At 49.4% G+C, this 26,760-nt stretch overlaps 2 protein-coding genes across 2 annotated transcripts; both read right to left on the minus strand.

The window, feature by feature from the left end:
* Positions 1–1,133: 1,133 nt before the first annotated feature.
* Positions 1,134–26,760, minus strand: LOC119091951 (ELMO domain-containing protein 2). Its single transcript, XM_037214885.1, has 6 exons — positions 26,642–26,760; positions 25,771–25,923; positions 24,633–24,801; positions 22,646–22,799; positions 18,174–18,283; positions 1,134–2,456 (listed from the first exon to the last, which is right to left on the minus strand). The coding sequence occupies exons 2-6, from the start codon at positions 25,919–25,921 to the stop codon at positions 2,093–2,095; spliced, it is 948 nt and encodes a 315-aa protein (XP_037070780.1). The 5' UTR covers positions 25,922–25,923; positions 26,642–26,760; the 3' UTR covers positions 1,134–2,092.
* LOC119091950 (tubulin alpha-1C chain) lies at positions 11,987–14,999 on the minus strand. Its single transcript, XM_037214884.1, has one exon. The coding sequence runs from the start codon at positions 14,875–14,877 to the stop codon at positions 13,531–13,533; it is 1,347 nt and encodes a 448-aa protein (XP_037070779.1). The 5' UTR covers positions 14,878–14,999; the 3' UTR covers positions 11,987–13,530.

Raw genomic sequence — 26,760 nt, forward strand, 5'->3', positions numbered from 1 at the left:
CCGGTACAGAAATCCGAGGCAAACATGTCTGATATTCCGGACGACGAGGTTACCGCATGTTCTGAGACAAAAAAGTAGTGTTAAAGACATTGGGGACGACAACGGTAAACAGGCATGATTTTTTAGGGCACGGTGGCTGACACGTCGAAAGACGTCTTTACTTGATGTAACAGCAAGAGTATTAAGCAGACAGATGTGCTGCAAACACAATCGATCAGGCTAACACGGCGATCGACGGGATTACGATAGTCACAAGCGGCGACAGAAAAATCTCTGGATGGTATAATGCATGACAGGTCATCGCCTGTACCGGGCTTTTAAAGGATTTTACCGGAACTCTAAACAACGATGGCGTTGCAACATTAACCAGAATACGGAAACAGGACAATTTCCGTAACTTAACGCAGAGGGTCGCCAAACGCATTCCCGACAGGTTTAGCAAAACATCACAGAAAACTGGGAGAATAAGCGTGGCGCATGCCTTTCGAACATTAAATATAACAGAGCCCAAAGGTCATGTTGAATAAATGATGACCTATACACAGACCGGTCGCCCCTAATCCCACGGATTGTAATCATGGATGGAACGCTGGTACGAATTGGAGAACAGCGGCCGATACGATACGACACCGTACAGTGGCCAACCTCAGGGGCGTAATTTCGCAAAATAATTGTGTATGGAGTGAAGGGGAGGCGCTGAACAGTGAAAATGCGTCAATTTACCCCCAACATACGCCAGCAAATATGTTTTTGCCGGATATGGCCCATTTTTTTTCGCAATGCTGAGGGGAAGTCACAAAGCACAGTGCAAGTCTGAACATAATGCATTGAGAAAGCTCAACTTTAAGGCATCAAAACCTCGCGTTTCGTCGGCGGCCTCCAAATTCTCGACGAAAGATTATCGCAATTTTATCCTGCCCATCACGAGTGTTCACTCGAGACCGAGGTCAGGCCGCAATACGGCGTCGTGTCAAAGACGACCACGAGTGCTTAATACAGAGCAAGGTCAGTCTGCGATACAGCGCCGTGCCACACACGCCCAAAGGTCGTGGCTGAGGGTCACGAGGTACGATGAAGAGCGTAAATAAAAGCGCCGGACTCAAGCCCGTCACACGAAAGGAGCCGAAGCATGTTGTTTTATTTCGTTTGATTCACAATTTTTATCGCTACTTCCACTCACCCACGCCAGCGAGCAAATCATGGACAAATAATGTACCCTCAAATAATGGAACTAGCGCGGTCGGTGCCCCTCCCTAGTGACAAACAGCACCTGAGGTCGCCACAAAACGGGAAACTGAACGGCGTTCGCAGCGTCCGTGACATCCTTGATATGTGCACAGTGTGTATCACAAGAGTTGACTGGCATCGCCTAACGTAACACAGTTGACTAGACAGGGCACACAAACATACTCACAAAATGACGCAACGGTTCGGCGGAGATTCTACCCAATTATCACTACGCCTCGTTTCAATGTGCCAGAGCCATCATCATTACTAAGAGATAAAGTGATCTTGTTGGGGTAAAAACCGCATTTTGCGCGTGCCTAAATGACCTGCGCGCTCCCGGTTTGAGGACGCCAGAGCTGGAGACCACGCCGGCCGTGGCTACAGCGGGTGAAGACAGCGATCGGACTCGAGCTCCACGGAAACGGGCATCGCCGACCAAACCAAAGAACAAATAGACACTCGAGCTGATAAAAGACCGTTCGAAGAGCAGAGTCCACGGTCGGCCGCGTCCGCACACACCGCTGATACGGGCCGATCACACCACTGATACGGGCCGAGCGGCGTCGAGCCGCGACCGTTCAGACAAGGCTGCCTTCAAAGCCATCATGGCAGTGGGTTCCAACGAGGTCACGCCAGTGCACGTTCCCGAGAGCTCTACGCTCGTTCCATCCCATTGGGCTAAACCTTGCTGATGACCATCACAGAGCGCTAGTGACTGAACAAAACTGGAGGCCCTAAACTGGGCATTTTGGGATAGACCACACGACGGCACCGCGCTACGTAGCAGCACAGAGACCAAGCGAACAGTAAGACGGTGGCATGGGGACATATCGACCCTCTCCCCCAAACGCACAAACAGAACTGCTCAAACGTTCTGCACCACCAGTTTCATATTCAGTTTGACGTTGTCATCTTTCAAAGCCTGGCGCATCGTGTCCGCAAACCTGTCTCGAATCCTCCCAAACTCCATAATGTCCCGCGGCTTGGCCGCCAGCCAGAAGGCGTCGAACTTGTAGAAGAGGTAGCAGTAGAACCTGTGGAACGTCTCGACGGTGACGTGCCGCTGGCAAACGTTGTAGAAATGGGCACGCGCCTGCCCGCTGCGCACCAGCTCCAGCGCCAGGTGCGTCAGATTGATGCCTACGATGGCAAAAGAGTAGCCGAAGGTCGGGTGATGTGAGTGCAACAGCACGTGTCGCGCCACCGTCGTGTAACGCTGGCTGAAGAACCTGCGGCAGAGGCAGCGGTAAAGGCGTCAACTCAGCTCGCCGCTCAGCCAGCAACGGGGCCAGCGCATAGGTTGTTGCTCGGGGTTTACACGCACGTCAGCATCTACAGGGCACCTTTACACCAGCGCGGGGACTGGATGGGGACGCTAAGCCAGGCTGCCGACAAAATGTCACTTCGACTGCCTTTGAGAATAGGAGGCAAGAGCGGTCGTAGGACACTCAGTGATGTCACGTATGAAGCTTGCACACGTGGTGGTGGCCATTATCGCCAGCAGTGATGTTTTCACCATCAAAGCGGATTATAGAAGCAGCATTTACACATTTCTCCATATATTCTCCCAGACCCATAGCCACCGACAGATTGCACGACTGGTTCCCTCGCACCGACGTCCGAGTCACGGAATGATTCCCTTGTACCGTTGTACAGGTCACAGACTGATTCCCTTGCACCGATGTCCACACCATCGGCTGATTTCCTTGTCTTCGTGGTCCAAAAGAGCTGTGCCTTTCAACTCAGCGGCCATAGCGCTTATTTTAAGGAACTATCTGTACAGATTGCGCCCTCCGAGATTGCGCGTCTCGGTCTCGTCCGGCCTCTGTTTCTGTGCCTGTCTCCGGTCTCGGTATCCGAGAACCTCCACGAAACCAAATACATGTCCTCCCCCCCCCCCTGCAAGAACTTCACGACAATTTAAAAAGGGATGGTTGTGGAGACCGTTGATGTCAAATCGACCGCAGTATGTAGCCACTAGCCGCGGGGGAGGTACGGGGAGGCAATAGCCGACTGCTAAACACACTGACATCTGACAGCTCTCACTCATGGTCAATATTCTCACAACCGGAACGGTGTTTTGGCTTTTCCAGACTCGAAGTTGGCAGCATGCGCATTCATGTGCTTATCGTTGTTCGCCCGACAGTGAACTTTTGATTGGCCGGAAAATATACACCCACAGGTAGCGTGGCCTGACAGCAATGGGAGCCGAAATTGGGACCGGCGCGCAACTTCTTATAGGTCGCATTCCTGTTACACAGCAACGGGTTTTAGCAGTCCTCAGGTCATGTCGCTAAAAGTTCACTCCTTCGACTTTCGCGCAAACTTGCGTTAGCATATATAATGACCTCAACACGACAAGCACAAGCGCTGAACTCAGCGTGGCCTATTACAGACCCGAAGCAGACCATAAGTCGCGAATATTGGTCTGAATCTGTTGTTTATTTAACAAACGAGTTCTGCAATCACGAAGTCACGCCACATATCGCACATATCAGGATTGGATCTGAGCACACCAGTCTGCAAGGGACAAGTCGGAGCAAGTGTGTAGGAGGGGGGAGGGGGGGGGGGGGGGCTAGAAGCGTCACATGGCGCTGCGGTGCGCGGCGACGCCAGATGGCTGCGGCATCCGCACGGTCGCCTCCGCCGGTTTCCGCCCAGTCACGCTGATGAGCCCCGGCGCGGGAAGAGAGGGGAGGGTCAGGTGACGGCTACCCGACACAACAGGGGGGAGGGGGGGGGGGGACGACCGGTCACGGGACTCTGCTGATTCACGGCCAGGGAAGCACCGCCTCACAGGCGGACAACCGCTGCCCCGCCACCGTCAGAGGGCTGCAGCACGATGCTGCTGTGCCGCTGCTTTGTATCCCTTTAAAGTGGTCTGGGCCGCCCCAATTTGCCAGACATTGGCCCTAAGCCACCAACAGATCGACAAAAGCCCCCCCCCCCCCCAATAAATTTCATGAGAACCCGACCCCGCTGGTACGTGACATCCGTCATTGCAGGATGTATCTTAAAAGGTCGGCGTTCATCTCACCTAGCCGTAGTGCGCCTAGGAAATATCCGTCAGATGCGGCGCAATGTCAAGTCAAATACCACAATCGCATGACAACGATGGTGTCAGCCTGACAAAACGTGGAACGCACACTTACAGAACGCGTACTGAAGAAAGCACTATTTTGTGTTTTGAAGAGATGGTTTCAGGGTACGGAAGGGGGGAAAACTGCCTGTGATACATAACTGGACTTCCCTCACTCTCAATTTCTGTACATGTCGCCGCCACTTCCCACTTTTGACACCATGGGCGCGTGTGCTATGGTATGTGCGTTTGAACAAAACATAAATTGGGTATTTCAATGAAACATGCTGCAGCGCCACGAAAAACCCATTGGGAGGTTTTCCCCATGTTCTTGCTAAAACTACAAAACTCACTTGAATCCACCTACCACAACGTCAATGCATTCTAGGATATACCCGACACATCATCTATATCTAAAATATAAGTCCTCACGACTGTGTACGCGGTATCTTTTACATGTTAGTATGATGCCATCGTAATAATTAATTCTATGTTAATGCCAGTAAACAGAAAAAGTCATGACAAATTCCAAATTCAAGCTCTGCCAGAATCACCCCTCCTGTTTGCACCGTTTGGATATGCTCAACATTCTTCAGTCATCAACACAGCTCCCGGCATGTACAGCAGGCGCCCATTGCCCATTGAACTACGCACTGATATGCAAATCGGCCATCTTCCCAACAGCAATGACTCGGATCAAAACCACTGTACAACCTCCTATTTGCCCATACAACCTCCTTTCCAAATCATTCGATTTGGTAAAATGTTAGCTACAAAAATGCTAGTGTAGTTGTAAAAATGTAATTGTATTTTACGTCTTGTCGAATGGATAGAAGTGCACCAGAAAAATCTGCCCAGTTTCTGTGGAAATCAGACGGGGGGGGGGGGGGCAAAACCTGACCTCCGTATGTCACTGCACCTTTCGGCGCCGCACACGCACTAGGGCCAGCACTCGCTCGGTCTCCGGCCTCGCTCAAAACAAAGAACTATACTGAATGGGACTAAGCACAGCCAGTTCAGTGGACATGCAACGAGGTCCCTGTCTGCCTGCAGATCTCTGATAGACCAAGTCACGCTCTACTTGCACGATGTGGCTGCGCTGACATCAGCAGTGATAAACTGCTGTTCCGACAGACAAGAGATCGCAGAAGCCGACCATTGCAAAACGCCCTGCCGCGGTCAGGCTCGGGGATTCCGGTGACAGATGATGAATCACTCTCAGGCATACAGATAACAACTGCACCCAGCCAGTGGGCTGAGCCGTACCACAGGCTAACCTGACCATAGGAACAGCCGCACGCCAAACATGGATTAATTCTTTTGACGCTGATAAACGTGCAGCTCTGGTGCTGTCTTGAAAATGCACTTTCAGTCCCATTCAGCCTTCCTGTAGCGATTGACTGCAATCCTCAACACAATTCCACTTCCAGTCCCTTTTAAGCAGCAAAACATGAAAGAATGCAAATATTCAAAAAGCTGTAATATTCAGTGGACGACAACAACGCAGCTTATGATCTATGCTCTGCTCCCCAATTGTTTGCTTTCGGTGTGAGATAACGACCACTTGGTTGTTCATCAAGTTTGATGCCAGAGGCTATTTTGATGCCGGGATACGTGTGAACGTTATCCCTCACTGCGACACCTTTGTTGGCAACTAGTGGTGGCTTGCTTGTTGTTGGGACCATTCCATAAATTAGGGGCCATTCGCATATAAAAAGCACATTTCTACGACGCCTCTGACCCGCACCAATGCCACAGTGTTGCACGGTGCTACATGCTACGCCGTAGCGCTTTCCGTGCAATCCTCGCCCGATAATACGGGGCATTTACCGGCACTCCTCACTGGAAGCGTTGGTAACATTTACGCATCGACATGCCAAATATGTGCTTATTGTCCTTGAAATTAACGCACGAGGATCGGACTGAGAAACGGGTACGCAGTGTGCACCTTTTAAGTGCATTTTCTAAATGTGAGCCCCAATTCCCAGGATATACATCTGATATCTTTGTGTATAGCTTTGAGACGTGAGGCCCCAGTCCCAGGTTATATATCTCAGACGTTTGTGCACAGCTTTGAGACGCGAAGCCCAGTCCCAGGTTATACATCTCAGACGTTGTGCACAGCTTTGAGACGGGAGGCTCAGTCCCGGGGTATATATCTGAGACGTTTGTGCACAGCTTTGAGACGTGAAGCCCAGTCCCAGGGTATATATCTGAGACGTTCGTGCACAGCTTTGAGACGTGAGGCTCAGTCCCAGGGTATATATCTGAGACGTTTGTGCACAGCTTTGAAACGTGAAGCCCAGTCTCAGGTTATACATCTCAGACATTGTGCACAACTTTGAGACGTGAAGCCCAGTCCCACGTTGTACATCTCAGACGTTTGTGCACAGCTTTGAGACGTGAGTTTCAGTCCCAGGGTATATATCTGAGACGTTTGTGCACAGCTTTGTGACGTGAAACCCAGTCCCATGACACACATCTGGATCATGCTTGATTTCTACCTATTCATTTAACCAACATTAGGCGGCACGCCAAAACAGTCAGAAGTTGTTTTTTACGTTTACACAAATATCTACGGTTATCTTTTAATTTACGGTTTTCAATCAGACTAGACAAGGCGACAAATAACATTTCCCAAAAACAATCATACACAAATAATATATTTGCACACAGCCTTTATAGGCACCCTTCCACATTTGTATGCGTTTGATATACCCATTATCAAGACGATTCCATGCACTTCAAAGTTAGACCCTTTTTATCTTTTTAGGTTATGCTCCAGACGACTCCCTGCAGTTTAAAATTATGTCTTTTTCAAGACTTCAAATACTTTCGTTTTTCAGCCAGACGCACGTAAATTTGTGCGGACTTCCCATCGCGTATTTTTTATAATCACACTGAGATGTATGCTGTCAACGACACGTCAGGCGAATTCCGCTTTCTCAATGAGCATGTTGTGTCCAAGGTCAAGACAAACATGATCATTGCCTTAGTTGCGTCTGGAGTACCTTTATTTGTTTATTTAGGGCGTAAGTAACCCACAGGCGAAAACCCGACTGGGAAAGCAGTCCAGTTAAAAAAACAGTGAATACACGATACACGTACAAACAAAAAGCTAAACGCACACGAACACACACAAACATATTATACACAGTCACACACACACGTTACACACTCGGACACATTGGTCATCAAGAGAGCGCTCCAAGAGTGCCGCCGAACATGAACAAATGAAACCGATATGACTTAATTGGTTGGAAAACGTCGGTTGAGAGAATGTTGTAGAAAACGATTGCAGGAAATGGGTCGACGTGTGAAATATCTATTTTAGCCGTGTTGACCGTTAATCCTCTGATGACATACGTTGCATAAGAAATAATGCGCCAGACTGAGTAAAGCATGTCTTGGTGTTTAAGAATAAGCCAGAATACACTCAAAATCCAGTGGAGGACACCGGGACACCGGGACAGAACAGTGGCAGCACCGCTCCAAATAACGTTGTCGTACTCTATCAATGATCTTATATGAGCGTTGAAGGCACATAGCGAGACCTTATGATTGGGCCGCGCTTGACGAGGACACGACAGCATGTGCATGCTTCGCATGAGGATGTCCAATATTCGCCTGAAGTGTGAGACAATCTGCTATGCTGTCAATTCGGTAATAAATCTTCACATCATCATGCACTCCACTAGTTCCAAATTTGTCCCGGAAAATCAGCCAGAAAGCGGGCGAACAGTAACGGTCCAGGATGCTGCCTTTCCGGATACCAGCTCGCACTGGAATCTAGTCAAACTGTTTGCTGTTCCGCACTACGCGTTATGAACGATTACTAAGTACGACTCCAGTCAGCCATACGCGCGGTCAGTGATGCAAAAAAGAATGGCGAAGCTTATGTGGCGGAAGAACGCGATTGACACTAATGAATGCTACAGAGTACTCGGTGTAAATTACATCGCTTGTTACCTTCCGGGATAACGTTCAGCACTGTTCAAGAAAGCATGAAAGGTATGTGACGCAGGAACGCATTGGAGGAAATCCGCGCTGGGATGAGGAAACGGTGGGAACGAAGGAAACTTCCATCACCGCCACTGCCATCTCTCGGCGAATGGAAGTACTACATGTGAGGGCAAGGGTGGCAATGTCGCACGGCTAGTTTGGCAGCATTGCAGGGCCATACAAACCTTCCATGCGGCAATAAAACAATGCCGCATTGAAGAGCATTTTTGCTTGTACAAAAAGGTCGTTGTCTCTAGCAGTCATTTCCACTTAAAAGTATACCAATAGTTATAAGTGAGCCTATTTCATCATATCTGAGGCTCGCTTCAATATCTTCAAGCTGGAAAATTTACTTCAACGCGGCTAACATCCAGAGAATGCCAGCACAATGCCACTGTGCAATCATCCGATTTCGATTCCATTCAATGTCCTTGGATCACTTTTTAATTTTTAGACATGCATCTCGGGCTGTCTCCGTGGGTAGCCTTGGGATTTAGGCACTTGATGGGCAGAGGTCATTACGGGAACCCCAACTTATCCCCCAAGTTGTGCTCTTCCAGTTCGACGGATGCTTTCGGCTCTGGACTTTTTGTCAGCCTTAGTCAGACCCGGATGACACAGCATGCGGAACAATGTCAGACGGGACTTCGGATGACCTCACGTGCCATGTAATGTCAGTCGGGACTCCGGATGACCTCACGTGCCATGTCATGTCGGACGGGACTCCAGACAGATCTACATGGCATACAATGTCAGAGGGGACTTCAGATGACTCTACACACCATACAATACTACAGCGCGACCGTTCTGGGCCACGCTAACCATTTTTGGCCAATTGGCAGCTGGCCTTTTTCGTCAGATGGGTCTAATGATCCGTACGTTATGGAGCTGGCGTTCAGTGCCGCCAAATTACGAGCCTATGATCTTTCCCTTTATCACGGAAAGGACAACGAACTTTATTCGGATTTATCACGCTCTGTGTGTATAAAAAAAAAATGCTTCCAGACTCAGTTCCTTGCAGACCATTTTAACCATCATTCAGATTATTTCGGCGATTGGACTGCGTGAGCTATTTGTACGGAGACGGTTGGGCCGGAGCGCCACCATCTACTGAGCAAAACTGGCCTGATTACAGAAGCATGCGGAAATTTTTGTTTCTGAGACCATGCATCCATTACATTAGCGGCATGGAGAATAAAGCATTTGGCACCGACTAATTTCCAAAAAATGGTTAGGTCGCTGCCCACCAGCTTCTTAATGCAGGACTGCCGGCGTTATTTTAGTTACGTGAGGTTCGGGCGTTATCACGCTGTCCGCGCGCGCCTTGCTTAGCCAACATACACCGACAGATTACCTGACAGCTGGCTAACGGGAGACGATCAAACACCTGGCAGCCGCGGCATAGCACACATTGTGCGGTACGACAATAATGGCCCGCTACAAAGGCCTCATGGAACTTACTTTGAAAAAGTCGAGTGGAGGCTCGACGCATCCAGCTCTAGTTACGAAGCGCTCGGACCCACAGCAATTCGTGTAAACCACTCTGATATAACCTCGTCAAAGGCGCAGCGACCAACTATGCGAGAACATCTGCTGCAGTGTCAACAGCACATTTTGACTGCCATAAAACCCTCCTGCGGCTGTCACAGCACAAATCGACCGTTCGCCCAGCAGCGGACGGCTGGCTGCAGTCGTGCACAGGTCGCGCGTCGCGGCCGTTACATGGCCTGACGCTATTGATCTGCGGGGCGTCCCGTGATCGATGTAAGCCCAGTGACCCAACAACATAACACGCGGCACCTGGAAGCTCAGTAAGCGCCGGCACCAAACCAAGAACACGGGTATGTACAAGGAGCAGCAGATGCACAGGAATGAGTGGTGTATGCACAGATACCTAGCGTTCACGTCCGGCGCACCAGTCACAGTGCAACAAGCATGGGGAGAACAGGGAGCACGTGCCACCCCCTAGATCCCGAGAGGCACGAAGGGACTCTCGGGACCGACAATTAAGGGCCCGAAGACCTGGCTGAAAGTCTTTATAAGGGCACCCTGGCCCGCAGGGCCGTGTCCTCAAATCCCAGTCGGAGGCTCCTTTGCGACCACTGAGGGCCCCTGAGTCGACAAAGGCCTCTAGCCGGTCAGGCACCACCCGCACTAAACAGTCAGCTTCGTGAAGGTCTGGGTGTGAGGATATGTTTCCCAAGCATGGGCAAAGCCGGGCCCCCATTCGCATTGGTCGGGTCCGAGTTGACTAGACCCCAATAGTGACTAACCGAGGATATTACGTTGACAATAGGCCCCAAGTCGGTTACGGGCAGTGTTCGAGAGGGACGGGTGAGGAGCCCGAGGAGCCCTGGAAACAGTCGATCGCGGGCCAGATTAGAGGGCCGAGATCCTCGCTGTAGGCCACAGTAAGGCTCCCGGCCCGTGAGGCTGGGCCCAAAATGCCGGTCAGAGGGCCCCTTACACCGATCGAGAACCCCCAGGACAATGTGGTCTTCTACTAGGTCTAAAGATTACATTAAACAGTCGGTTCCGTGTTTCTGCCAGATTCTGACAATTATGCCATCAGCTGGTTTTAACCGGCAAAACCGGCCCGCATAAACTATTTCAGGCGGCTTCTGCCAACCCTGACAAGGACAGGGCTTTTTGAAGATTTTTTCGGATGACAACGAGGTTATATCGTGTGACAATAAAACAATCCGGCTTACATTCACTTTGCCCACACTGGGACAGCTCAGACTGATTCATCCAAGTCGATTCGTGATGGACCGTCCCTTTTGACACTCATTGAAAAACTGAACCAGGGTATACCCAACCTTCTAAGTAAGTACACTATGTTCTGAGATGAACCTGACTAACGCCTATGGGATACATTGCATAGAAGGATAGTTATAATCATTACGAATTGCCCTACAAACGGGAGTGCATCAACCCTGAAAGTGAATGTTCCACATTCAAAGGGAGCATGTGTAATATTTTCGGTTTTCTCAATACATGCCTAAGGAAAGTTTGGAAATTATCTAGTACATTTGGGTCTTGCAACAACTTTGATCTATTTCTTTCTACCGATCCCATCGATGGCTGAGCGGGAACAAAAACAAACCCAAAAGATAACCCAATCAGCGGGCATGAAAGGACGAATGCACTGGCTTATATGTGGCGAGTAGCTGCACGCTAGACATGATCATTATTTTGGTTGCTAGGTAACGAAGAACAATCACATTGTCCCTAGAGCCTGGCGCAGCCGATTGGCACGACACAATACCTGTTCCTTATCTCAGTATATAGTTAGCCGGCATGAAATGGTGCGTATAAACTGACCAGCCTTACCATACATGTAGACCCGCATACTTGCAGCCCTTGGCTGAATGTTAACACACAAAATAATCAACATAGTGGCCACCGCCATCGCCGCGTTCGCAAGCTACTGTCAGCGCTGACAAGCGACATCCTCGACAAGCCATTCGCTAGAGCTAACCACACCTTCTCAACGATCCCGACGTGCTTAGTAGTGAATACTGTTTGGGAGCTACCCGAAAACTTCATTCTTCCATACCTAACAAAGAATATTTGGAGGCTGTGGCAATACCTCGTCAGTGGACGCGAATTTGTAGAAACACGTGACAGCAAAATTTGTAATTCCCTACCATTCTACGTGCAGTAAAAAATCCTCAGTTAACTAAACACACTTCCTTTAAAGATATTCAAGCAAACATAAAATATGATGAAATAAGTTCACTTCTAACATTTGATATACTTAAAAGTGGAACAGACTGTTCTCAACAACCCAGCTCTTCCCTTTAGTAAATATGCTCCTCAATACGTCATTGTTTGCGTCATCGTGCCTTGCACAACACAGAGAACCAATTGAAGGCCGTTATATCTGGAGATCGTGCTCAAGAATGCCAGACATGAGCAATTCGACAATTACATTTTTCTTGTCCTTAGATCGCCGCTCGGCTAAAAGAATGGAATTATATGAATGACGTCATTATGACGTCACGGACGCCTAGATGACCTTGAAATAGTATCCGCGAAATATTTTGCACATCTTCGCAGGCGTGTAGCTCAGAGACTAGAGGGGGTTTAGGTCCTACGAATGGCAGGGCTCTGAACTGCACCCAGTGATCTATAAGATGGCCATTTCAGTTCAAAACTGCATACAAATGTGCAACACTCCCTTTAAATGATATATTTGATCACGTAGGACAAAACATTACAGTAAAATTAAACAATGCAAACGCAAAACTACATCAATCCCACTTGCTAAATGAAAGGGAGAAAAAACATAAGCAATAAGAAGCCTCACATAACCTGCCAAGTTCGTTTCCCTTCTAGTCACAAGTGACCTACCATATCTATGCTGACGGATACTAGACCCTTAAGCGTTTTGCTACCGCTGGAAAAAATGTGAATTAAACGCAACCATTGTCAAACAGGTTAGACAAGGGTGCACGGTGCCTTTCATCGCATGCCCCTGATCACATCGCACGACGCTAAGCACCGTTTTGCAGTCAGTTAAACCTCCATACTCGTGCACAGCCCTCTAGCTGCCCAATGGCCCTCCAAGAGATACAAAACCGGAGGTCATCGACAAGTCAGACTAGAAATGACTAGAGCCTTGTCTACGACTGCCCACAAGCGTCCTATCCTACCTACCAACCATGTTCAAACACGAGCATGACAGGGTTAGTGGTTGTCGCGTTCTGTTCATGAGTAGTGCTTGGCGTATGCAGAGTGATATTTGAAGTACTAAGCCACGATCAAAATGAGCTTCGCGTCTAACAAGCACGCATTTACACATCTCCGAAAGCTGTTCTGTCCTCACTGAGCTCCAAGTGGCATTTAGCAGTATCACAGAAAAGCTAGCACAAACTGAGTCATCAAGACACTGGAAATCATAACTTTTTGTTTTTTGTTTTGTTTTTGCCTTCCACGTCAAGCATAGAATATCAGAACGGCCGCTAAGCCAAAACCTGCATTCCATCCTTGAGCCCTTTTTCCATTTTGTTTGCACAGCGCCGCCACACACACGACCGCCGCCGAGCTATAGCTTCTCGCTGTAACTTATGAGCACTGTGACCGGCGCAAACCGTTCCGCCTTGTACGGGTTCAGGACCGGTTGGTGCCGTTTTGGTTCTCTTGAGCCTCGTGCATCCGTGTCTTCCGTGATGCGACGCGCTGACGCGCCTGCGACAGACGGCGGATGGCGGCAGCCTCTAGTACTCGTTGTCGTCGTAGTCCTCGGTGGAGCTCGACTGCACCTCCTCGTAGTCCTTCTCCAAGGCTGCGATGTCCTCGCGTCCCTCGGAGAACTCGCCCTCCTCCATGCCCTCGCTCACGTACCAGTGTACGAAGGCACGCTTGTTGTACATGAGGTCAAACTTGTGGTCGAGTCGAGCCCAGGCGTCCTTGATGGCGGTGGTGTTGGAGAGCATGCAGACGGCACGTCGCACCTTGGCCAGGTCCCCGCCGGGCACCACCGTCGGAGGCTGATAATTAATGCCCACCTTGAAGCCGGTCGGACACCAGTCGACGAACTGGATGGTGCGCTTGGCCTTGACGGCAGCGATGGAGGCGTTGACGTCCTTGGGCACGACGTCGCCGCGGTACAGAAGGCAGCAGGCCATGTACTTGCCGTTGCGCGGGTCGCACTTGACCATCTGGTTGGCCGGCTCGAAGCAGGCGTCCGTGATCTGCGCTACGGACATGGTCTCGTGCTGCGCCTTCTCGGCAGAGATGACCGGCGCGTAGGTGACCAGCGGGAAGTGAATGCGCGGGTAAGGCACCAGGTTGGTCTGGAACTCGTTCAGGTCGACGTTAAGTGCGCCGTCGAAGCGGAGCGAGGCGGTGATGGATGAGACGATCTGGCCGATCAGCCGGTTCAGGTTGGTGTAGGTCGGCCGCTCAATGTCCAGGTGCTGCTGCGACAGATGGTAGATAGCCTCGTTGTCGACCATGAACTCGACGTCGATGTGATCAAGCGTGGTGTGCGTGAAGAGGATCGAGTTGTAAGGCTCCACCACGGCCGTGGCCACCTGCGGCGCCGGGTAGATGGAGAAGCATAGCTTGGACAGCTTGCCGTAGTCGATGGAGAGGCGCTCCATCAGCAGCGAGGTGAAGCCGGAGCCGGTGCCGCCGCCGAACGAGTGAAACACCAGGAAGCCCTGCAGGCCAGAGCTCTCGTTGGCCATCTTCCTGATCGAGTCGATAGTAGCATCGATCATCTCGCGGCCAATGGTGTAGTGGCCACGCGCGTAGTTGTTGGCCGCGTCCTCCTTGCCCGACTGCAGCTGCGAGGGCCGGAACAGCTGGCGGTAGGTGCCCGTGCGCACCTCGTCCACCACGGTCGGCTCCAGGTCCACAAACACGGCGCGAGGCACGTGCTTGCCGGCCCCCGTCTCGGCGAAGAAGGTGTTGAAGCTTTCGTCCGCCGTGTCGGGCGTGGCGTCGGAGGGCATCTGGCCGTCGGGCGTGATACCGTGCTCGAGACAGTAGAGCTCCCAGCAGGCGTTGCCCATCTGCACGCCCGCCTGGCCGATGTGAATGCTGATCACTTCTCGCATGTTGCCCGGAGGACGAGATCCGACGTTGACAGATAGAGCCGAGCTGCGCCTGGGAGGGTCTCAGCCGTGGAGCCAGTAACGTGCACCGGGCGAGTCGCTCGCGCGCTCCTGTGCTCGCCGGTTTCGTGGGCACCAGCGGTGCCGTACACCCTCTGGCAAACACAACACTATGAGGGCCGGTGCCGGCAGTCAACGATAGCCATGGTTATACACGCCGGCTGGACCACAAATCCGTGTCAGGCAGTGCACGTCCCACTGGCTGGTTTATTGGGCATACGTTGCTAGGGCGCAGGGTAACCATTGCAAAAAGATCAATCGTTGCCGGACCGACGGACGGTAACGCGGCCACGGTGTGCGCTGTCTTCTGAACGGACAGGCGAAACACCGCTGGGTTCAAAACGTGGCTCCGTTCCACTGCAGCCACGGAAATGGCGCGTATCGGCCAGTGTCAGGATTCTGATGCAATAATAAATCAGACTTTTTATGAGTGATATATCAAGAACAAATCAAGGTGTCAAGACATAAGTGCTTCGGCAAAAACTCCTTTCGAAAGGCGTGCTACATCACTTATACGCGACATCAATTCTACTGCAAAAACGTACACACATTTAACTCAAACGCGACACTACTTCTCCTGCCAAGCCTTACACGAATCAGCGACATAACCGCTACGCGCCAAGATGTTTATTTCAAAAACTTACACGCGTCGCCACATCCACTGCAATTACTTGCACAGCCTTTACTTGTACGAGATTGTGCAAATACAGTATGATGATGTTATATGCAGTATTTTGTAGCGCATGCGCTAAGCCGAACAACCTGTTATGGCAGGGTCAACGTATTCACTGGCGTGGACTGTTCAGGCAAAAGCGAGATAACGGCAGTGTAACTCTGTGGTTTGATTTGTGTTGCCCAAGCACAATCGCTGTGAAAAACACTTCTCTGAACGTCTCAACCGTTTATACAGTCCTCTTCCCCGAAAGAGGTATGATAACGCACAGTTTCCCGCAAATGAGCCTTTACCTTCTGATTCGGGGGAATGTTCGCACACTGGCTTGGGCAAATCAAGATAAAGGCCTCAGGCAGCTGACCAATACGGGAATCCCATCCGGACCAGAAAGGACCCGAACGATGCGAGCCGCTGGCAGGACTGACCGTGAGCTGCGGAGTGTCGTCAGCGGCCGACACGGCTCGCCACCGTCAACTGCTCGCGTTGGAAACAAACATCCACCAACCCGAAGAGCGTCGGCTGGAAACATGCCTGCGTATACTGGCATCATACTACTATCTGCCAAGTCAGTGAGTCCAAGGCGAGCCCCACTGGTGAGACTGACTAGGCGTGGGCGGAGCAGCCGAAAGGCGTCGCGTCTGAGGGGCCTAGCACGGCTGAAGCGCAGGTGATGACCGCATCCCATCGTCCCCCATGCGTATGTGCGGGCCTAATACACGTGAAGGCTGTGACCCATCCTGCGCTATTTGAGGAGCCGAGACGTCTGGTCACGTTAAAAGCCACCGGTGCAAGCGGAGTTGCCGCACACTTGGTCAGATCGCTTCTTTCTGCGATTGCACCTCATTCGTTGCACTTGTCAGTAGTTCGCAAATGTTCGGAAGTTTGCCGTTCGTGAGAGAATTGCTATTGTTACGTGCCTAGTTTAAGACGGCCATCAGGGTAACGATTTCAGGCCCATTTCAATACTGTCGATCGCAAGAAAACTACGAGTTACTGGTCGGCAGCCAACTCGTCCTCACAGCGGTCGAAACATCACGCGATGTTTGCTGAACAAACTATTTGTTGCCCGGGTCACTGCACGTAATCAGCACTGTCAAGCTGCTAACCAAAAGCGTGTAACGAGATGACTGTAACGACGACAAATGAAATGAAGGTTTTTAACAACAGGTAGCATTCCAGTTCCTGGAGAAACTGGGATATCTTATTTATGGTAAATATATAGCATTGTACGTATGCATGGATTCAACTGAATACTTATTTTGGAGTCACCGAATCACCCTACACTCGCCAGGTCACTGACGTATAGACGTCAATATTCTGGAAAAAATACACACGTAAAAAATCTTGCACAGGGAAGAAGTGTGCATTAGCGCCGAAATCCTGCCGTCATAACCAACAGCACCATGAACTGATTCGAGAGCCGATCCTCGCGGGTCCACTGTAACAACAGCGGGTCTCGGGGAAATCGTATAATCGGGGCAACGAGAGGCAGCGCCTACCGCCGACTGCAGGCGCGAGTTCTGGGTACTCTTCACGCTAGCGATCGATTTCGTTCACGGTACCCGACCGACCACGCCGTCGCTGTGTAACCGGTAACCCAGCCACCATTCGGGGAACAGAACCGTCAACAAAGCGGTCACGGTGGGAAACGTCAACGGACTGAGTATCGGCGGCGAGCGCACGTTGGGTTCAAGCCCCAGAACGCACGGGGATGCGACTTTAGGACGATGCGACCTGGGTGATGCATTCTTTGTACCCGCTTCCACGTTGCACGAGCGTCATTCTGAGGAGCTGCGATTTGATCGAAACAGTTGGCCGTTACCACATGCGTCATGACCAACCACGGTGTTTGTGTACAAGCGCTTATCTTGGCCCATGCACCGAAGACTTCCATAATGCAGGGCTCCATTTTTGCCGGAAGCTCAATATTATGTGTTTTTCAGATGTCAATATCTGTCCGTTATATGAATAAAATCATATACCTGCACATTGTCATCGCTCACCGTTATCTGTAATTTGGTTCAGCAACGTTCTTGTCATCAGAATGCTCACACGCGCGCGCGAGAGCGGGAGAAAGAGACCATGTCTTTCCTTTCAAAGTGAAAAAGGGAATATTTAATACGCCAGTGTTCAAGGGAGTGGGCCAGCTAACAAGGTGTCCGCGTCAAACGGAGAGGTTCTGACCTAAAGACACAGAGCTGAGCTCACATGCGCGACGTGGAAGCAAACATGCAACATCTTGGAACTGCGCAGAACCTGGATCCATGGTCCTGACCGCTTCATTACAGTATGCAGCATATTTACTGCGGCATACGACGACCACGCAAGCCAAGGCAGCCAGACCAGTAAATGGCCAACATTACTGAAGACAACGTTTGTATTCTGCGCGCTTTTAAGCAAAGGAAATCGGAGCCTTTCCAAATAGATGAACCAAATGAACCCAAACCCATAAAAGCGAGACACAGAGGGACGTGCAAACAGCTGCACGCCTGGTCCTACCATCGAAGACGCATACCCGTACGCCCCCAGACCCAGCACACACTGCCGGTACATTGATAACACTTACAGCAGGTTGTCGAGACCGAGCATTCCCATGCCGCGGAAGTCTGTCTTGGGGTCGTCACCCTGGAAGCCGATCTCCTTCCACTGCGGCGATATGCGCGCCGCCAGCTTCGTCTGGGAACACCGCCCGACAGTGTCACAAACCGGCACACTATTGCGGCTGATACATAACAGGAATAACAACAATTATTCAGTGCTCAATGTGGTGTTTAAGCGCATCAGCACACACCGATCGTCATTCTACACTTCAAACTGTTATCAGAAGTTCAATTTTGCGTCGACTCTTCTTTAAAAATCACAAAAGCTGCGCAATTTTTACCGCTGATGCACTCAGGGATGGGGGGGGGAGGGGGTGGGATTAACACTGACGGTTGTCATGTGTTTTTGATACATCAAGCAAAACGCTTCACAAAATGATTAACTAAAGCATGCACAACAGTCATTACACCACAAACGAATAGCACATACTGCATTTGCGTAAGTTCGGGGTGCAGGAAAGTACAGACGACCTCATTTCACTTCTGGTTGAAACTTCTCTCAGGTTCTCAGCTTTTCTTGCCTAGTGATGACAACAAATACCAAGCGCAGCCAATACCGACCACAGTCAACGACCCGCGTGATCCTTTAACATCGCTGCGATCCAGGAAATTGAAGTTACCGCGTCAAAAACCACCGCATAAAGCGCGTTCGTCAGTAATAGAGCGGTTGGGTTTTGACCTTCATCTAGCCTTCAAATTGTGCCCAAGGTTAATGGAATTAATCATAATCCTACTCTCAAAAATTGTCTAAGAAACCATTCAAATGATGCATGACCTCGCGTACTACTTGTTTACCACAACCTATTGAACAATTCCATACGAATCACTTTCGCTGACATCCATGGCCCGAATTTGACCTGTCACAGGTCAGCGATCTTGTAAGGTTTATCTCATCTTGTTGTACCGAAAAATCGGCTATTCAATTGTACACAGCTTTACAAAATCTAGCACGGTTCGGAAATTAATTTCGAAAAACACTCGGAGGTCAGATCCCCAGCCAATCACGTCATAAGAGGTACTAGTTCGAAGAGCATGCCGTGATTTTATATGCATATAGAGAAACGTAATATCATACGGGTGCGTGTTTTTTGATTGGTTCGATAACATGTGCCCTGGAGTTTAAGTAACCTGAGTTTTAGTAACCCCAGATGCACCTCGTACAGCGGTGCTGCCAAACACGGAGTCAAAAGGTGCTAATTTGCACTGGTTCACGACATCAGACGAAACAACAGTTTTCTGCCTATAGAAAGAGCCTGTACGAAGAGGAAGATAGTCATAAAGAAGAGCATAACACCTCGCAAAACCCCGGTTCATCATAAATAATGACTGTTTAAGTCCACCAAAAATTGGGCAAAGGCGGCACCGCACCAGTCGCAGAATCGTTCAGCAGATTCCCTTAAATGATCCAAAACTATATGACCAGGAGGCCCACATCCACCTGAATGGGGCACCTAACATATAAATTACAGGATTTAGGTCTCGGAACTCCGAACATCGTGCTGAAGGTCTCGCCGCACAGCCTTCCAGACTCGTGCCGAAGAGCTCGCTGCACAGCCCTCCAGGCCTTGTGCTGAAGAGCTCGCTGCACAGCCCTCCAAATATCGTGCTGAAGAGCCCACCGCACGGCCCTCCAGACATCGTGCTGAAGACCTCGCTGCACAGCCCTCCAAACATCGTGCTGAAGAGCTCGCTGCACAGCTCTCCACACATCGTGCTAAAGAGCTCACTGCACAGCCCTCCAGAAGTCTTGCTGAAGAGCTCGCTGCACAGCCCAAAGGTGACAGTTGCAGGAGGTAGGGTGCAGTATCTGAGGCTTGGTTTGGGCTCTTAGGGAGAACAAATAATTACAAAATGACGGTTTGTAGCGAGAACAAAGTGGTCCATGTGAGTTTGCGCTGTGTACAAAACTGGTACTGTATGACATTTTTAGCAGCAAATGACAATAAGCATCATACACTGGCTGGTCTCACTGAATTGCCAAAGACCATTGAAGATTGGCTGTTTGTAATTTCTACATCTTCAAGCTTGCTAAGGAATGCTTCCTTCCTAATTGTACGCTCCCACTTACCGTACTATTTGAAGCTATGGAGCCGATAGAAAGCTGTTTATATTGACAACAATATTCTAGAGGTATGGGTCTCAATTAAGGCTGACTAAAAACAATGCTTGAAATGCTGGGTATCTGTAGCATTATTCCCCAGAGCACTTTATCAAAAATTTAGTCCTGAAATGTATGCAAGCCACCAAAACACGCATACAAAAATCTGGGACATACTAAGTAGGGCAGCTTCTTTCCAGCCAAAGCACAATCTTACTCGCCTGGGGAACAAGTGCTGGGGCAATGATGCATCCACCTGCACTTCCACTGACATAGATATGTTTAATTTGGCACCAGGGGTGTAGTTTCTTATTCAGCTGAATGACACCCCAGCCCCTCCCGACTTTGATAAAAAATTTGTCAGAATCAGGCAGAACATAGTTTGCACTTCATATTTGGGTTAAACGATTTTCTTTGCTCACCACTCCACGAAGTTTATGGCTAAATCTACACATTGTGATATGTCAGACTGCTGCGTGATCGGGGCTCGGAAGTCAATGCAGCGGGGCAAGAAAAAGAAACCGTGCTTTGTGACGGTCACAAAAAACCGTGAGTTATACCACCAGATGTCAGCGCTGGAAAGAGCGTGATATAGTAATCGGCCGACGCACGCTGGATTATTAATATTCCGAAAAATATTTTGAGAAGCCTAAAAGCATACTATGTCACATCAATTATCACCAACTCGCCACGTTCTGCAGCTGATGACACACCCTAGCACCTCGCCCAACGGTGACAAAGCGGCGCGCCATGAACTCCTTCGGCCTCATCTTCTTTCAGCGTGCAGACGGTTCCACGGTCACCTTCAACAAGGAGTGGTACGTTGGCATACTGGAGTGCCTCTGGAGACAGCTGGAGCCACAGCCCGAGGGAGAATGGAGAGCATCTCACTGCACCCTGATGACGCGCCTTCCCTAAGCCCAGGATGGTGCTGACCTGGCGGGAGGGCGCCTTCGGGGAGCGCACCACCAGCCGAAGCACGAAAAACCCTGACCAGCTCACTCTGCCTATCGAAGCTCCTAGATGTTTAGCTAAATTCCTGGGGCCCCTGAAACGCCAAGTCTGCAGGAGGAGAAGAGACCTAATAGTCGAACCTTGGTCACCTAAATGGGGCCATCGGCCATCGGCCATCGGCCATCGGCCATCGGCCATCGGTCATCGGCCATCGGCCAGATGGTGCGTCTGATCACACCAGACACGCGCTATCGATGAAGCTGCATAGCGTGTAGATCTCTGCCTCCTTCGAACGGAGAGGGAGTCATCTTTGGCACCTGGCACAAAGAGTTCCGAGGGATGACCAAGTGTGAACGATGCAAGACACAGGTCTCCCTAAACGGTGAACATTGTGCTCCGCTAGATTTAGCAATACGAATCAACATTGCTATGGTATGGGCAAGTGAGATCCGGACATGTGTTTATGCTCCACCGTGTACAGCAATAGAATATTGTGACGATGGAGAAATTCAGGAACGGAGACCAGAAAAGTCGTAAAAACAGCGCATCAACATATATGCTTTTCATCTATACTAAAGGCCACAGCCTTGTTCACACCAATACATTCATCTATATATATATATATATATATATATATATATATATATATATATATATATATATATCCCTGAAATATTATCACGGACATTGTGTATCACGCTAGCGCTCAGAAAAGAAAAGGGAAACACAATCATTGGGCTGAACAGCTCATCTAAAAAAAATCAGCGGCAGCTCACTTATCGTCACCACTGCGCATGCATTTGCAAAGATATGGCGGCCTATTTGCCAGGAACCCGGAACAGAACCGGAACGTACGTCACCACCGGAATCATTGCGTGCACTCCACTTACAAGACCACATTATTAAGGTCAACTAGCCCGGCTCACGTGGACAACAAGAACTCGCAATCACCCTCCTACTGCTTCTGGGTCGGCCCCTGTGGCAGTTCGCATGCCCGCATCGACCAAATGCGATCAGCCGCGATGCCAATATGCCACGTCATCACCGACCACCGTCAAACATGGCTGCTTACAGTCCATGCAATATAGAAGACACGTTTACCATAAACAGCTAGCGACTGCTGTTCACATGCCTTCCAAATACTTTCCCGTAGGTGTTTAGGGACCATGCCAGTCAGCATTTCATAAACTACGTCGAACTCGTATTTGCAACATGTCACCCCGCTTCAGAATGGCTTGGCAGCCTGACTGTTCAGAACGTAGTTGCAAACAAAACCACGGGGCCGGTACGACACGGCGTAAGTTGCCGTTAAAAAAGCGCCACGGCCGCAGTGCAGAACCATCTTGGGTAGCGCACGGCGGCCGGGCCCGGTCATCGCGGACTCACATCTGGCTGAAGGAGCGTCCAGAGCTGGTGCAGCTTGTGTTCGTGCTCGGGCAGCGCAGCGTCGTACGGCGTGCGGCGCAGGTGCTCCAGCTCAGCCGCCAGCTGCCGGTAGCCCCAGATCTGGTCCAGGCAGACCGACATCGAGTTGACGAACCTGCCGACCGTCGCGCCGACCGTCAGTACTGTCAGAGGCAGGCCCAGTGGTGGCAAGCAGGCCCGAGCGACGGACTTTACAAAGGAACGCAGCCCGTACCAAAAACAGCAGTGGTCAGACCTGGGCCTGCGCCCGGGGTGAAGACCAGTAACAATGGGATATGCACGTGCTCACATCATCCATAAGCCATAGTCATTGGTTTCGTGCATAGGTGGGCACCATTACTAAAATTTCTGCCTCCTTTGCCCCGATGCTTCAGAAAGATAGTTATTTAACTCGTTACTCCCTTACTTTACACGAAATGTAACGCAAGTTTCTTTAGCTCGTATGTTAAATAAAAAAAAAAAAACGTTTGAAAAGCCACACATATCTATGTTTCCTCAGTCCGTTGCAAATACTTATAGCGGCAACATAACACTGGTGAAAGCCAAATTGCCTGATGATAATGATGATTGGGTTTTAGGGCGTGTCGGCCTGTGATGGTTATTTTGCGTCCTCCAGCCGCCCACATGTATATGAGTCAACACTTAGATTTGACTGTGAGTCATATAAGGCATTAAAGAGTGTTCTACATTTCTATCGGGTTCTAAACCGAAATAACAACCTTGCAGAACATTCAGTGCTGTTCATGATCCTGTCCTCCTTGACTTACTCCCCTCTAGTTTCTGAGCTATACGCCCACAAAAATGGGAAAGGTATGTTGGGGGAGAAATAGGGATTATATAAAGTCACCTTGGCATTTAGGTCATAATTACGTCATTCAAATCCTCCCATTCCATAAGCCAGGCGGCGATCACCGATTCAAGGAAATCGGCGATCAAGGAAAACCTTAGTGTTACGGCGTTCACATCTGGCGTTCGTGAGTGCGATTTCCAGACACAATGGCCGTCAACTGGCTCTCAATCAATGTTATGCAAGGTACGGTGACGCAATCAGACCATGACTCAATGAAGAGCTTTTTTGCTGAAGAGAGGTGTGCTGTCTAGAGAAGTATTTTCACTTCAAAAGTATACCAATAGTCATAAGTGAGTTTGTTTCATCACACCTGATGCTTGCTTCCATATCTTTAAATTTGAAACGTTCCCTTTAACATTGAATGCCGCCCTTGAAATTTGTCATACAAGTTCTTACCACCAGTGCCGACAATATCTGGCATAGTTGTTTGCAAGGCTTTGGAAATTTAAAGACGTCTCGAGGAAAACTTCCCTTACTCACGCAGTCTGCAGTCATTGCACCAAGCCGTGGCGTCACCATGACTAATGGCATTCTCACCACGAATATGTGTAGAAATAACGTCAGAACAATAACAGAAAATCCCATGAGCCCAAACCCATGACTTCGGCCTCTATCCGAAAAAAGAATTCCAGCGGTGGCGGAACCTGCCAACACTAGTTTTGTGTTAACAAATCACGCCATTTCGTGACCAGTCCAAGCGTGCGGATTTCTGGACTACATGCCACCATTCGGGGTTCCTGTTACACAAAACATTTTCCCACCACCTGCATCCGGTACTGCATTTTATTTGGCGGTCTGATGTGTATATGACCCCGTACATGCATGACGCTACCCTCATGTATTCGGATTGTTGATTAGGTTAAAACGTGGAAGTCAAGCCACAAACATGCCTCATCCTCCCAAAGGCCGCTATGCCAATTAAATTACAAAGCCACAGGGATGCCAGCCCATCTCCACCCCCAACGCGCACCAAGGAGCTGATCCAGGTCCCTGCACCTGATCAGGCATAGGACAACGGTACGCGCAAAGTACACATACAATGCAGCACCAATAACGGAATGACGACGAAGACCACTCCTCTCCTCACCCTGTACTTACTGGGCATGTATATCCGGCTTGATTCGTTTGACCTTGAGGATAGCAAACACAGAATAGTCGATGACCATCGCCCTGGACGGCCCGAGAAACTGTCGTTTGCTGGACTTCTGATCTAGGTAGGCGACTAAATCGATGATGGTTTTGGTGCGAGATCGCATCATCGATTCCTCTGTAGAAAAGCAAAAGCATTGCAAGCAAGGCATATCGGCATCCCTTCCAAGATGCAAAGCAGCTGGGAGCCACTTTTCCACACTTTCGCGATTGCTTACAGTCCAGGAGATCATGGCACAATAAGCACGGGTCGATAGGTAGAACCAGTGGAAGACAGTGTTAGGTGCGTCCTCAGGGCAGAATTTTTATTCACAGCATTAGGGCTGAAAGCAAATCATGAAAGTGGCAACATTTCAGCCATTTGGTATTTGCTGGCATTGGAACCCTGCTTTTACAACATGTTATTATTCATTCATTTCAGGAAATAGGGGCACAAACACTGAGCCACTTCTTTCCATCATTCACTTTCAACAGCACTTATTATACATATAGCACTTATATACATATTTTCAATAATGCTCATTTTCAGAACACCAGAGCACTTCTTCAAGAAGCCTTCTCCACTATAAGAAATACTTCAGACACTTTAAAGGCAGTGGTGGTAGGGTTAATTTTTCTAAATTTGAAAGCAATTAGTCATACTTACACACCATGGGGATGAAACTGAACATTATGTAAAATGGCCACAGCACCTATGCATCCTTAGCAAACAAAAGTGGCCCTATTGGTGTTCAGCCTTAAGCAAGCATTATTGTTGCACTGGTGTTCAGCTTTGACACTTTCTTATCACATCAAAGTGGTAACACACCTATGCTCCTGCCTGCATGGTGGCACACAAACACACAGAAACATACCAACAAACACAAGTTCTGATTATAGGCACAATGACCATCCCAATGATAGAACAGCATCAAGGATGCAAGTCTATGTTCCCAGAAAAGTACAGAAATTAAAATCTTGCTTATTGCTGCATAGGAAGGAAATCCATCAAAATCTTACATAAACATTTGGTTTTTATGTCACTGCACCTCACACTAGAACACAACAATAGGCACAGCATACACAATGAGAAGATACAATGGCTTACCAACTCGTCTTGTTCGTGCTGCTCCAGGTTTCTGACCATAACATATCCGCTGCATCTCACATAGACGAGTTGTTTTGTGCAGGAGCCACTTGAAAAATGGCCGCAAGTACCAGTTGAGCAGACCCCAAAGATGCTCCAACATTAACATCATACCTGCACAACACAAGTAAGGACACTTCTGAAAATATCCCTTTCTACAGTCAAGCAATGTCAGGCCAAATCAATGAACTGATGGTGCCTGCTTGTAGCATCTGAGCTGTCCTGACATCACATTTGATTGCAAGTGCAACATGTGACTGAATCCAGCTAAGTACCCTTGTTCAACATTACTCTTTACTATATGAAATCTCCATTTGATAAGGGCTCATTTGGTCATTTGGGATCACCTGGGATGCTGTGCTGGCAAGTATCCCATCCTGATCACTGGTGACTGAGTGGTTGACAGGTGGGTGGTTGCAGGGACAGACAGGTGACAAATGGTGACTGGATGGTGGCAGGGATGAAGGTTAAATAACATAAATGACCTGAGGACACAGGTCTGACTACAGCCTGTCAAAGGACAAATGTATCAGACCCCAGTTACTTTCAAATTAGAATGTCAGTTCAAATAAATTTAATAAGCCATCACATCCAGTAATTCAAACATAAATGCTGACAAAAATGCATCTACACAAGCAAGCATGGATCCAGTGAGCTGAAGTACACATGTCACCATGACCCAACATGGCATAAAAACAAATGGGCAAATTTGCAAATAACATAGAGCATGTGTACAGCATGAACTGCGACAATTCCAGCGCGTGCAGGCAGACCCGAACATATCGTGCAGCACAGTGCAACACTGATGGGTACCTCTGGCATATCAGTTTACCTGCATGTGCCCTGAAATAATAACAATCACTTCTTTCCACCCCACCCTGATCTATTATCAAAGTCTACGACGCCCTCCGGCGCCAACCCCTACCAACGACCGCGACGCGTCAATCAGCT

This window comes from Pollicipes pollicipes, unplaced genomic scaffold (genome assembly GCF_011947565.3).
Source record: "Pollicipes pollicipes isolate AB1234 unplaced genomic scaffold, Ppol_2.1 Scaffold_3447;HRSCAF=4054_pilon_pilon_pilon, whole genome shotgun sequence".
Lineage (NCBI taxonomy): Eukaryota > Metazoa > Arthropoda > Thecostraca > Pollicipedomorpha > Pollicipedidae > Pollicipes > Pollicipes pollicipes.

Excerpts from the sequence above, each read along its gene's own strand:
- LOC119091950 (XM_037214884.1), bottom strand. The coding sequence starts at position 14,877 with ATGCGAGAAGTGATCAGCATTCACATCGGCCAGGCGGGCGTGCAGATG.
- LOC119091951 (XM_037214885.1), bottom strand. The coding sequence starts at position 25,921 with ATGATGTTAATGTTGGAGCATCTTTGGGGTCTGCTCAACTGGTACTTG. Across the intron at positions 24,802-25,770 it reads AGCACGAACAAGACGAGTTG|AGGAATCGATGATGCGATCT; the intron begins GTAAGCCATTGT and ends GCTTTTCTACAG. Across the intron at positions 18,284-22,645 it reads GGACGCTCCTTCAGCCAGAT|ACGAAGCTGGCGGCGCGCAT; the intron begins GTGAGTCCGCGA and ends CGGTGTTCCCAG.